The sequence below is a fragment of the Balaenoptera acutorostrata genome, chromosome 16, assembly GCF_949987535.1.
Source record: "Balaenoptera acutorostrata chromosome 16, mBalAcu1.1, whole genome shotgun sequence".
Classification (NCBI taxonomy): domain Eukaryota; kingdom Metazoa; phylum Chordata; class Mammalia; order Artiodactyla; family Balaenopteridae; genus Balaenoptera; species Balaenoptera acutorostrata.
In genome coordinates this window covers 62591831-62606075 of record NC_080079.1, presented here as the reverse complement: position 1 = coordinate 62606075, position 14245 = coordinate 62591831, and the positions used below count along the sequence as shown (strand labels likewise).

Sequence of the window (14245 nt, the reverse complement as noted above, 5' to 3'; positions counted from 1 at the left end):
AGTATAAAGGTGCTGTAAAAGTGAACTGAGTATCTGAAATGTATACAGATCTGTTAATTCACTTTGATAACATGTACTCATTCTGGGACTTTGGTATCATAATCATTCTACCCCTCCTGTACTATGCTACATATCACAGTCATTAGATCACTCCATGATGGGATAATTTCAGCATATCCAAATACCATTAGTTATGAATGATAACTCTGGGCGTGTCGTTGGGAGTTCCAACATACCTAGCTAATGATTACTAATTTGGTGTCTATTTTGCCAACTTAAAACACGAAGCACAGAGCTTTGTACAAATATCCATTTCCCCAGTTACCCTTATTTTAGCTGTATCTTTGGTGAGGATTAGCCGAATCGAATATGCCATCTCTATTGCTGCTGTTCTGAGGGGCTCGGGTGCCAATTACCGGTTCCCTAGAATTTGCCCGTAATTGACTATGTCCCACAATAGGTAACTCTGGAAGTGACAGGCAGTCGCTAGTGTGGTTCTCCCGCCTGTCGATTGGGCCTTGCAAGAAGCCCCGCCTCATGAACTCAGTCAAGGGCGACAGTTGGACCGGCGCCGGTGAGTGGCGGGTCTTAGCTCCGCCCCGGCCGTCCGCTGCGCTGCCTGGGTCGGCGCCGTTTCCAGTTGAGAGATGGCGGCCGCCGCAGGTAGATCGCTCCTGCTGCTTCTCTCCTCCCGAGGCGGCGGAGGCGCCGGCGGCTGCGGAGCGCTGACTGTGGGCTGCTTCCCCGCGTTGGGCGTCAGCCGCCACCGGCAGCAGCAGCACCACCGGACGGTGAGCGAGCGCGCCCGAGGGCTCCGGGGAGGGCGGGGCGGCGCTGGCGTGTGGGATCCGCTGGCGGGCAGGCCGCCGGGGCAGCGGGCGAGTTACCTCAACTCGCGGCCACTCCCGAGGTTGCCGGGCACCGAGGAGCCGCCGTGCCCTTCAGGCGCCTGCGGCTGCAACCAGGAAAAAAGGCAGGGCGGAGGAAGCCGAGAGGAGGAGGAGGAGGGGCGACGGCAGGGATGTTCCCGGAGGACCGGGGACACCAGGGCGGGGAAGGGACGGGACTTGAACCTCTCTCTGACCCGCCCCCGATCTCGGTCCCTCCCTCCTTTTTACTTAACAGCTCTGTCCCATTGCTCTCGAACTGAGCCCCGTTCAAGTTGTCCCCTTTCCCTCCTCCTCCAGGCGGGTTGGGGTGTCCTGAGTTGCCGCGGCTGCCTTGTGTATGTGTCAGGAGAGTGGCAGTGCCATACTGCTGGGAACTGTCCCCCGGAGGGCAACCCAGGACCCCAGCGGGGCCGCTCCCTAGTTCTCTTCTCGACCCTCTGGGAACGGGCAAGACGGAAAATCAAACTTTATCCCCCTATGTGACTTCCTGCGTGTGGGCATGGGGAACAGCACCCTTGCGATGGATGCTGCATTGCTTCAGAAGGCAAGCTCCAACCTCTTAGTTCCTTAAAGGTCCTCGGTGGTCCTTTTGGAGGGCTGGTTTATAAGCTTGTTCACGTGTGCCTGAAGAAGGAAGGTGGGCAGCAGGCAGAGGGGAAGAGAATATGACAAGTTGTTCACAGCGGCAGGGATTTGGTGGTTGTATTAACCAGTTATTGCTGGCTTTCATTGGCTGGCAACGCACAGGAGTTTCTATTTGAACAGCCTTGGTGTGTGTGTGTGTGTGTTTCTTTTTCAGTTGCAAGAGATCAACTTGGCATGCATGGGGTTCTTGACCTAACAAGTCAGCAGGTTCTCTTCCCTTGGACTTTCTAGACCCATACTGTTGGTCTCTGGCCAACTCCAAGAGAAAGAGTGTAGGTTTCATTTCCTAGGGCTAAGTTGTATAGTGTGGTAATAAGAGAATCACTGCAGACAGCCTGATAGCAGAAACTAGTATCTTCAGCTCTCAACAAATACACCCACCTGTCTTGTTCTGATCACATAGCTCTTGAGGGGAAACTGAACTGGAGCTTTTCAGAGGATATCCCAAGACTGATGACAGCATAAAATTAAGTGTCTGAAAGAGCAGTGAAAAGAACTAATGCTCTTTAAATGCAAGATGGTATTGTTATTATTAGTCATAGGTATGGACCCTATCCTCGTTCTTACGAGAAAACTGTACTTCTTCATTTTGGCATACTGACATATTGCTTTGCTGAAGCTTTTGGGTGAGAGCCGAGCTTTCCACAGTTCAGTTTAGATTTGCATGTTTCATAGCCTCCAGTTATGTGTTTTGTTCTCTTAAAAACATAAGGCAGAGGGCTTTCCTTGTGGCACAGTGGTTGAGAATCTGCCTGCCAATGCAGGGGACACGGGTTCGAGCCTTGGTCTGGGAGGATCCCACATGCCGCAGAGCAACTGGGCCTGTGAGCCACAATTGCTGAGCCTGCGCGTCTGGAGCCTGTGCTCCGCAACAAGAGAGGCCGCGATAGTGAGAGGCCTGCGCACCGCGATGAAGAGTGGCCCCCGCTTGCCACAACTAGAGAAAGCCCTTGCACAGAAACGAAGACACAACACAGCCATAAATAAATAAATAGAAACATCTGATTGTCTTTAAAAACAAAACAAAACAAAACATAAGGCAATCCAAAAATCTGATTGCATTCCCCTCCCCCTCAAACTATTTAAAGATTTCCCAAGTTGTCTTTATCTCTGTATTTTGATAATACATCTTCTGACTTCGAAGTTTGTTTTTAAGACTATTTGGGTGTGGTATTCATTTAGCATTTTGAAATTAGTGCCTTTTATATTTTCCACTGTGTGAATCTGTCAGTCTGTGAGTGCCTTCCTTGTGCGGGTGCTTCATGAAAGTGTTTTTCTGTGCTATTCTGGGGTGGATAAAAGTGATGTGCTGAATTTGAGGTGAAAGCACAGCTAAAATGAAGTGTTATTTCTGAAGGGCAGAAGTGTTATAAGCATGGTGACTTGCAAATGAACTTAAAATTGTAAGATTTTGAAAAAAGTTGTGCCTGATTATTTAAAATATGTAAACAGTTTTTTTCTTTTTCTACGATTGCTCCGAAGCTATCATGTATTTAGCTGTCTCCATCTGTTATTCTATGATTCCTCACAAGACTCAATTTGAAAGGTATTTCTTAGAGATTTGTTTAACTGTTGACATTTTATGCTTGAAATTAAGACCCAGAAAGGGAGAGACTTGGCCAGGATTACACGATGAATATACAACAGTTTTAGGACTCCCACCCACTCCAGATATTCTGACCCCCTTATTGTGTTCTTTTTATTATAAAGTGCAATTGCTCCTTCACATCTTTCTCCTCCCTTATAAAACTTACTGTTTGTTATGAAAGTGCTGGTATTTCAAAACCCCATGAATGAGAATTCTCCTTTGTTGGTTTGAGGCACATGTATTAGGCAATATAGGAACAAACTACTGGCTCTTATAAAGGTCCCTGAGAGACACTAAGGTTGAATCTTGCATAGGTGACATCCTGTGTATGTGCAGCAGATGGCACTCTGTGTCAGACTAGATCACAAGTCCTGCTTGTGCCACTTTTGATCTGCTGTAGTAGGTATGGTAAATTAGAGCCAGGGGGACATAACCAATTATAGTACTGGTTAATTTTCTGCTTGAGAGGTATGTTTTTTGAAATTCATTTTTTCCAAGTTTGAAGAACAAGTCCAGAGCAATACAGTTCAACTAATATAGGTAAATGTGATTGCAAAGTAATAAAACATAGCTTGTACCCCCCCCTCCACCCCCCAATTAAAACATCATTCAACTGAGTAAATAGGAGAAAAGATGCAGGGGCTTATTCAGTATTTGTAGCACCATCTAGTGTAATTTTTCCTTTCCTATGTGAAGAGCCTGTTATTGCTTCCCAGCTTGTGACTGTAACTGAGTCTCATGTAAAATGTTTGTTACATGCTTTTCTGTGTGGTTAGTGAAGGTGACTATTTTCAAGGATGATTCTTTGAGGGGAACTGCCTTTATTGTGAGCTGTGTAATTCCTTTGCTAAATCAAACTGTCTCATCTCTGATTATGACAGCCTGACTGTTGGCATTTCCTAGTGGTCAACGGCTATGCTGAATTGCTAAATCTCTTACTTAAGTCTGTCATTATACTGTTATAGATTGTGGCTGTCCCTTTTTACTTTACGCATTGTAGTTCTTTGGCAGTGATGTCATTTCAGTTTAACCTGAAAGTTTTAACAGAGGTTACATTGCCTGACACAGAGGTAAGTCCCAGTTCTTTAATTGGGCTCCTCATGATCTGGCTAAGTCTTACTTTGCCAGATCCACCCAGCACAAATACTCCACTGTACTTAAGCCAGTGTCTCATATACCCATATTAAATGTCTGTGCAGTTTTTGTAGCGGAATTTCAGTCTTAACCACCCCTCTAACCTCTAAGGTTCATTTTAGGTGAGAGACTGTGACCTTTGACTCCTGTTTGAATCTAACTTCCTCACTTTACAGATGAGAAAACGGACCTAATGGGAACTGAGGGAAGTGACTTTTCTGTTATGTTTGTGGTTAATGACATCTGGGATAAAAATTCTTTTAAATGGAGGTGGATTCAAGGAGAAATCCTAGTCTGAATCTTCATGTGTGTGTTTCCTAGCTCTTAATCCCTTTCCATTGTTCTATTCTGTCTTCTCTGAATGCTGATAGGACTTATTATTTTCAGGACACAGATTGACACTGGCTTGTTCTCTAAATGTTTCATTTGTGAGTACCTTATCTTACTGGGCAGCGATTGTGTATCTTGTTACCTTTTTGTCTCTCACAGACTTCAGAGCAGTACTAGGTACATAGATAACACTCAGACAAACATTAATTGAATACGCACCCTTTTGTCTGCTTGCCAGTGAAAAGGTGTGCTCTATTTCCCCCCCTGGTTTGACTTGTTTAATGACCTGTTGCTTAGGTACATTTGGGTTATTGCTTTAAGTTTGGTATTGCCAGTGCTGTCTTTGGTTGTATATTACACTTCTTTATGGTGGACTGATGCAGAGAGTTGGTAACATTGGATTAGCTCTACAGTGGTAAACACTTTCTACCCAAAGAAGCAAAAGTATGATGAATACCCAGATTATTAGGAATATATGTTTGAATCAGAGTCTAGATTTATTGTTGTTTTAGTTGACGATAATATTAAGATTTTGAAGGTTGTGGATAAATATGCTTAGAGCAGACTTATTATGGAAACTTTATCTTAAAATCTTGCTTATTTTGAACCCCATAAAATAGTCGAATGAGTAAATTTGGATTTAGTCAACAAATTCTGATGATTTGAACTTTTCTGAGTCTCAAGGGGCTCTATTTTATGCTTTATGGAACTCTAAGAGGGAATCTAAATAGAAATGCAGCATCAAGAATGGTGTATGTTGGGGCTTCCCTGGTGGCACAGTGGTTGAGAATCTGCCTGCCAATGCAGGGGACATGGGTTCGAGCCCTGGTCTGGGAAGATCCCACATGCCGCGGAGCAACTAGGCCCGTGAGCCACAACTACTGAGCCTGCGCGTCTGGAGCCTGTGCTCCGCAACAAGAGAGGCCGCGATGGTGAGAGGCCTGCGCACCGCGATGAAGAGTGGCCCCCGCTTGCCGCAACTAGAGAAAACCCTCGCACAGAAACGAAGACCCAACACAGCCAAAAATAAATAATAAATAAATAATAAATAAATTAAAAAAAAAAAGAATGGTGTATGTTGGACTTCCCTGGTGGTGCAGTGGTTAAGAATCCACCTGCCAATGCAGGGGACACGGGTTCGAGCCCTGGTCCAGGAATATCCCACATGCCGCGCAGCAACTAAGCCCATGCGCCACAACTACTGAGCCTGTGCTCTAGACCCCGCATGCCACAACTACTAAGCCTGTGTGCCACAACTACTGAAGCCGGTGCGCCTAGAGCCCGTGCTCCGCAACAAGGGAAGCCACCGCACTGAGAAGCCACCGCACTGAGAAGCCTGCACACCACAACAAAGAGTAGCCCCCACTCGCCGCCACAACTAGAAAAAGCTGGCATGCAGCAATGAAGACCCAATGCAGCCAAAAAATTAATTAATTAATTTTTTAAAAAAAGAATGGTGTATGTTGAAGACAATAAATTGAATGTGAATTTTGGTTTTGGGGCTGCCTACTGTTTGAAAGGGAAATCAAGGAGTGGTTATGGTCTTCTATAGTAGCACTTCGTTGATACCATAGTCTGAGTAACTACTAAGATGTTGCTTTTATTTCTTTTTATATTCTAGCTTTGTGCGCCTTGGGTTTTCTTTAAAAAATTACTGTTTGTTTTCCTGTGATTAAGGACAAGATTACCTTTTAAGATCTCAAGATGACCACTCAATATAGGGGAATCCTCTATTCTTTATTTGACTGATTAATACAATACTGGAACAACATGTTATTAGGAAAACTAAGATGTTACCATGGAAGACATGTACTTAAAAGAGTCCTAAAATTTAGAGCTCGACAAGACAAGGTTAAGGAAATAAAAGTTCAGGAACAGTAAAGTGGCTTTTTCCTTGGTAGCCCAGCAAGTTACTGCAGAGCTGAAAATGGCTCACACATCTGCTGGTTTTCCCATTAAGTTCTTTTCCTATGAAATTACAAAATTCTGTGTTTCATTCTAAAAATGATTAAGCTGAGACTGGTTTTTAAAAGTGAATTGGGGGAAGTGATGCACGACCCTGTCTGGGAGGCTGCCCTGCCCCCGCTTCCTTTCACCCTGTTGCTGCCCGCAGGTGGTTGTGGCCGCCGTGCCCAGAGGGAGGCGGTGGCAGCGGTGGCAGTGAATGATGCCTGGGAAACTCCTCTGCGGGGACATTATGGAGCTGGAAGCACCTTTGGAGGAGACCGAGAGCCAGAGGAAGGAGAGGCAAAAGAGCTCTGTGGATGTCGGAATTTCGGATAAGGGATTATGGACTTGTACTTCCCTTATAGCGTTGTTATGAAGATTTAAACAAGATAAGCTGAAAACATATTACACAATGCTGGAGTGATAGAAGGAAGTCAAGGCACCATTATGACTCAGATGAGAAATCAGAAACAAGAGAAAATGGTGTTGTAGATGACCTGGATGCTCCCAAACCCCAAAAAAGCTAAAATGAAAGAGAAGCTAAATGTGACACTGAGGAAGGATGTCATAGACTTCCAGATGAATTTTCTAAATCTCATAAGTCAAGAAGAAAAGATCTGTCAAATGGAGATATTGATGAATATGAAAAAAAAAAGCGAGTGTCATCCTTAGATAGTTCTACTCATAAATCAAGTGATAATAACCTAGAAGAGACCCTAATACGTGAACAGAAGGAAGGAGCCTTCTCCAATTTCCCTATTTCTGAAGAGATTATAAAGCTTCTGAAAGGTCTAGGGGTAACATATCTCTTTCCTATTCAAGTTAAGACTTTTGGTCCTGTATATGAAGGAAAAGATTTAATTGCTCAAGCACGGACAGGAACAGGAAAGACATTCTCTTTTGCCATCCCCTTGATTGAAAGACTCCAAAGAAATCAAGAGACAATTAAAAAAAGCCGCTCACCAAAGGTACTTGTTTTGGCTCCTACAAGGGAACTGGCAAACCAAGTAGCGAAAGACTTCAAAGATATAACTAGGAAACTCAGTGTGGCGTGTTTTTATGGTGGAACATCGTATCAAAGCCAAATTAATCATTTTTGAAATGGTACTGACATCTTGGTTGGGACTCCTGCTCGTATCAAAGATCATCTGCAGAGCGGCCAATTAGATCTTTCTAAACTGCGCCACGTTGTGCTGGATGAAGTGGATCAAATGTTAGATTTAGGTTTTGCTGAACAAGTTGAAGATATTATCCACGAATCCTACAAAACTGATTCTGAAGACAATCCTAAGACTTTACATTTTTCTGCAACTTGCCCACAGTGGGTATACAAAGTTGCAAAAAAATACATGAAATCCAGATATGAACAGGTTGACCTTGTTGGGAAAATGACTCAAAAGGCTGCAACTACTGTGGAACATCTGACCATCCAGTGCCATTAATCTCAGAGGCCAGCAGTTATTGGAGATGTCCTTCAAGTCTACAGTGGGTCTGAAGGGAGGGCTATTATCTTCTGTGAGACCAAAAAGAATGTAACTGATATGGCCATGAATCCACACATAAAACAGAATGCCCAGTGTTTACATGGGGACATCGCACAGTCACAAAGAGAAATTACACTGAAAGGCTTCAGAGAGGGTAGTTTTGGTGGCAGCCAATGTTGCTGCCCGTGGTTTGGACATTCCTGAGGTTGATCTGGTTATTCAGAGTTCACCTCCACAGGATGTTGAGTCCTATATTCATCGCTCTGGATGCACAGATAGAGCTGGCTGGACAGGGATTTGCATATGTTTTTATCAACCAAGAGAAAGAGGTCAACTAAGATATGTGGAACAAAAAGCAGGAATTACTTTTAAACGTGTAGGTGTTCCTTCTACAATGGATTTAGTTAAATCTAAAAGCATGGATGCCATCAGGTCTCTGGCTTCCGTTTCTTATGCTGCTGTTGATTTTTTCCGACCATCAGCTCAGAGACTGATAGAAGAGAAAGGGGCAGTGGACTCACTGGCTGCAGCATTAGCCCACATCTCTGGCGCATCAAGTTTTGAACCACGTTCTTTGATCACCTCTGATAAGGGGGTTGTGACCATGACTCTGGAAGCCCAGAAGAAATACAGGATGTTAGCTGTGCTTGGAAAGAACTTAACAGAAAGTTGAGTAGTAATGCTATGTCCCAAATTACCAGAATGTGCCTCCTAAAAGGAAATATGGGCATTTGCTTTGATGTTCCCACAACTGAGTCAGAATGGTTACAGGCAGAGTGGCATGATTCAGACTGGGTACTCTCAGTGCCAGCCAAGTTGCCTGAAATTGAAGAATATTATGATGGAAACACATCTTCTAATTCCAGACAGAGGAGTGGCTGGTCAAGTGGCCGGTCAGGTGGTCGATCTGGTGGCCGGTCAGGTAGACAGAGTCGACAGGGCAGTCGGTCAGGAAGTCGACAAGATGGTAGAAGACAAAGTGAGAACAGAAATCGATCGAGAAGCGGGGGCCACAAGCAGAGTTTTGACTGAGATAGTTAATCTACCAGTGTGAGCTTGCCTATTTCTGCCTAATCATGTACATTATCCACCAAAAATTAGGTCATCATAGTTGAGGTCTGTGTCTGCTATTTGCAAAGAAGTTGGTTGTATTTTTTTTTAAAGTATTTCGTAAGAATGGTTGTAAACAAATCTACTTATCCAGTTATACCTTTGAATAAAAAAACCTCCTTTAAAAAAAAAAAAGTGAATTGGGGTCAGATTCTTCCAGTAAGACCCTAAAGTCAAACTGAATCTTGAATAGTTACTCCCTGATTTAGATCAAGCTTGAGGACATCTGATAAAAAACTTGACCTCTGCAGCTGAACACAAAAGGGAAACAATCTATTTATTTCACTGCACTTTGTTAAACGCTTACATTGAGACAGCCTGTGTAAAAATGAAAGTTGACTTCAAGCAAAGTAATTTTAATAAGTTTAGTGAATTCTTGACTCCTAAACCGTGTACAGGCTTGATTTTTTTTTTTATTGATAAGAGCATAACTTGGTAAATTATATCACCGACTGGGTCTAATAGCATACTAAAACCGAACTTTTTCTAATACAGTCTGGAATAATTGGATAATATGACATTGCATTTTGACATCTCTCTTAAAAATAAGAGGCTTTTCCAAAAGTTCTTTAATGACATTAATAATATTAATCCAAAAGAGTGAGGTGTTTACCTTTTATGCTTCGTTACTAAAGTTTTCAGTTTTTACATTTTTTAAATTAATTGTCCACTTTATTTTGGGGAGAACACTTGTAATAATCACCAGAAAATTGCTGAGCAGAGCCCATTGGGTGTATGATGCTATCCAGAGGACAGTCTCAAATGTACAGTCCTGAGCCGTACTACCTTACAGGTTTCAAGATTTTTTAAATTCTTTTTTTGCCTTCTCAGACAGGCCCACTTTGTATAATACTTCTTACTTACCTATAGTAAATGATGTTACAGGATGTTTAAGAGTATTAATGTCTGCTTTAAACTTTAGAGAAAGTTAATGCAACTGATAGTTTATAAAATAACAGGAGAGCAAATAGGTTAGCTGAACTACCTGACCTGTAAAGATAGAGGAGTAGATATAGAAGAAAGCATCTAAGAGCTAAAGGCACTGTGTTTCCATGTTTAATTCTCACCGTAACCCTATAAGAGGTATTATTGTGCTAGTTTGATATATTGTGCTAGTTTGAGGAAATTGAGGACGGGATAGGTTCATTTCTTCTTACGTGTCATAAACTGTTTTAATGATAGGGATGCAAAGATGGACAAATGTTTTGGAGCTGGGATTTAAGCCTACGTCTGGCTAGAATTAAAGCTGTACCATGCTGGTTGTCAGTGTGGGTCTTCCTTCCTTTTCAGCACCTGCTCCTTCAGTTTTGTTCCTTTCTCAAGCATCTACTGCAGTTTTTTCCAAGAGACCTCACCATCCCTCCCACTGACTACATTTCTTAAATCTCTTTCTCTACCCTCCCCCCCAGGTATTAACTGATAAGAGTCTAAGGTATTACGCCTACCCCCCACCCCCTCCAAATCTTTGAAATTTAGTTTAAGATTCTAAAAAGTCCCACCCAGTAAACCTGGTAATTACTGAGCATTGCATCTATATCAAACGCTTTTATAGCATTGTATAGTATACTCCACAACAACCCTTCAGGCAAAATACCATCCCCATTGTACAGATGAGAAAATAAAGACCTAGAAAGGTTAATACCTAGAGTCATTCAGAATATATCTGGGGAACTCCTACTCTGTGAGACACTGTGCTGGTAAGGAGAGATGTTTCTGTTGTGGTTCTAAGAGTTCACAGTCTGGCCAGGAGACAAGACTATAAACAAGGCTGTAACTGGCTGTGCTTTTTTTTTTCCCTATGGAGGTCAGTGGGAGCACTTAGACTTACCCGAGGATGTTGGGGAAGGCTTCACTGGTGAGGCCTTGCTTGAGCTGAAATATGAGGAAATATAATGTGTGGGGGACTGAAAAGGTTGGTTCATATTCCAGGCAGCACTAGTATCTAACATGACAATATGAGGGAGTATGATGTATTTGAGAAACAGCCAGTAATTTGTTACAACTGGATATGGGCAAGAATAGCTGAAGATTAGGCTGGACAGTAGCAGTGATACCAATAATAATTAATATTATGAAGTGCACCATGTGCCAAGCAGTGTACACAGTCTCACTTAATTCTTGTGACACCCTATGAGTAGATATTGTTATGAGTAGGTATTGTTATTATCCTCATTTTACAGATAGTGAAACTGAGTTGCATCAGATTGGTTAAGTGATTTGCCCAGACAGTTAGTGACACATAGCTAGTAAATGACTTGCCTAGGATAACACAGCTAGCGAGTGGCATACCCAGCATATAAACCCAAGTAGTCTGGCTACAGAGCCTGTCTCTTCACCACTTGCTGTGGTGAGGGATCAGATTGTGAAAGGACTGGTGAAGGAGCTGACATTTTATGAAGTAGTTCAGTGGTTTTTTAAAAAACTCAACCCACAGTAGAAATACCTTTTATGTTATGATTGAGCACATGCATGTATGCATAAAATTAGGAAAAGTCTCATGAAGCAATATTTTTACTATGTATGCATAGTTTCTGTTCTCTTTTCTTAAGGAAGTTCTGGTTGGGACTCATTTAAATTGATTCTACAATTTAAGCCACAGTTGGGAAAAATACTACTTTTCAGTAGGTGAGCATTGGAAGAATTTCAAGTAAGGGAATCACATGGTTATGTTTGTGCTTTTAGGTAGGTCACACTGGCAGCATTGTGAAGGCTTAATTGGAGAGGATGGGACTGGAAAGACAGACACCAGTAAGGAACATCTTAATGGACCAGGCAAAAGATGTCTGAACTAGGACAGCAGCCTTGAGGATGGAGAAAAGAGAATAGAGAGAAGGGAGATTTAGGAAGTAGAGTTGATAGTCCACAACCAATTGTCAAGTTCTATCACTCAGCTACTAAGTACTAGGTAGAAAGACAGTTCAATTCAAGACCTGTGTTACTGTGTTACTCAGGTACTGAAATTTTATTTCTTGACCTTTTTTGCGTGTTCCTTTTTATCATCGTGTGAAATATTCTTCTTTGTTGTCTTTTCTACACCTCTGCTTTTGTATTTAAAAAAAAATCTGGTTTAATTATTTTTAAATGACTAAAAAATTTATATATAAAATCAGACACCCACCTTATCCCCTTACTTCTGCCTCCCCACCCCTACCTCATACTATCAGAATCTGGAAGATTTGCATAGCAGTATGAAAAAGTTCACATAGCATGATGAGCACTCAGCAAATCTTTGCTGAAAGAATGTGTCCTGTGTATTATACTCTCCCAAAGCAGAAACTCTTAACAGTATGTTCATTAACTAGAGGAATACTTTTGAGTAATTTTCTTGAACTTTGTCTTCTCTAACTTTCCATTTTTGTAATATTTGACTCCCTTTAGGGAATAGTAACCATTATATGTATGATGGTCTTACTTTTTAAAAAACAAACAACATAACTAGCCATTCCTAAGCATGAAATCTTAGTAAAATTTTAGCAGTTTTTCTTCCCATATTATAAATGTAGATACACAAGATTCCTACTGCTTCTGCCACTCCAGTTTCTCAAGAGCATTATTATATATATATATATAAAATTGAGAACAAGTTATTTGGAGTGATTCTCTAACATTTTAATTGACTGGACCTTACTGGATTGCTTTATTTAGAGAGCACATAATTCTTTGGTCTTCTAGGTGTTATAATACAAAGGTAAGTATTTACTTGATAATTATAACAATTTTTTAGAGACATTACAGTATCTGCTCTACCAGAGGAGATTGTATTTGATGAACCTTTTGAAATCTTATGGGAGCAAAGAATAGCTGTACCATCACAGAATCTTTTAATAGTTTTCTGAGATAGTTAAATAAATGAAAAGATGGAAGTGGTAAGAGTGTGTGTGTGTGTGTGTGTGTGTGTGTGTGTTTCGCAGTCACCAAAATAAAGAGTAAGTAATTGAAGAGAATTAGGTGCCATGTGGTATAATAGTTAGGGGTCTGGGTTCTGCTCCTTTCTCTTCCATTAACTTGCTGTTTGACCTTGAGCAAGTGATGTAACCTCTTTGATCCTATTATTTTTGTTGATTAAACAAGGATGCTTGATTAGGTGAGCCTAAAGGGCTTCTTTAATTCTAAGTTATGTATCATTTTTATATAACACTTGACAAGTAACTTTTATGTTGTTTCATTGGGTAGCTTGTATAAAATCATAAACAGACGGACATATATTTGCTTATTCTCACAAGGGCCAAGGGCTTGCAGTGAAGAAAAAGAGCCTTCCAATTCCTTTTCAGGACAGTTTGCATAGTTACTTTCTGACATCTTGATGAACAATTTACCCTGCATTCCTCATAATTCATCAAGCCTTTATTCCCATCTTTCTCTTTTTTCTTCTTTTTCCAGTTCAAACTGCTGAGGGAGTTGGGGAAGAGGTGAAGATGTGGTGGGGAATTCAGAGAGTTGGAGAGAGGGGAGGAGGAAAAAAGCAGTTAATGCTGGAGTGTTTGAGGGGAGACAGGACTGTGCTAGTAATTTGTTAATTCTGAGTTCTGGCCTGCCAGCCTGAAACAGAAAATGTTTCTTTGTATTTACACTACAGGAATCCCCAGTGGGAAAATCTTAACAAGTGATTAATTGCCGGTAGTAGTCTGTTCTCCCAAACTCTGTGAACTGAGTCTAATACAGTGTCATGAATGTAGACATTCAGTCAGTGTTGGACAAATGAGAGTCCAACACTGAGTTAAAAAGTCCTAGGGACCATTGTCTGAATTCTTCAATCTGGTGAATAATGCGGCTGTTTATCATCTTGTTCTCTGCCTAGATTCTGCAGTAATAGGAATCATAGAACTATGAAGAAGGAATTACTTTTCTTTGATTCAGGCAGCAGCTAATAATCTTAAAAGAGTGCACAGATTGTGCTGAAATAAGCATGGCTGTATAAAACGCTAAGTAAAAATAGTAATGGAAAAAGATTGTAGTGCTGTTATGCTATAGGTAATTTAAGAAATTGACACAATGACAACTACCTGGCAGGTATTTGGAGCAAGTGAGGGAGAAGAGAGAAGAGTGAAGGGCTGGGCACTGCCGAAGAGAGAAAGGAACTATTTGAACAAGGTGCTGCCAACTCTAGATTCCCAACA

The 14245-nt window shown here is 41.7% G+C and overlaps 1 protein-coding gene and 1 pseudogene across 1 annotated transcript in view; both read left to right on the top strand.

Annotated features, from left to right (window-relative positions):
* The first annotated feature begins 611 nt into the window (after nt 1–611).
* The window catches only part of MCU (mitochondrial calcium uniporter), a 231552-nt gene continuing 217918 nt past the window's right edge, over nt 612–14245 (top strand). The window contains exon 1 of the mRNA XM_007167696.2: nt 612–791. Coding sequence (XP_007167758.1) covers nt 648–791 — 144 coding nt within the window. The 5' untranslated portion in view covers nt 612–647. The remainder of the gene's footprint in view (nt 792–14245) is intronic.
* Nucleotides 6690–9211, top strand: LOC103007003 (ATP-dependent RNA helicase DDX50-like; annotated as a pseudogene).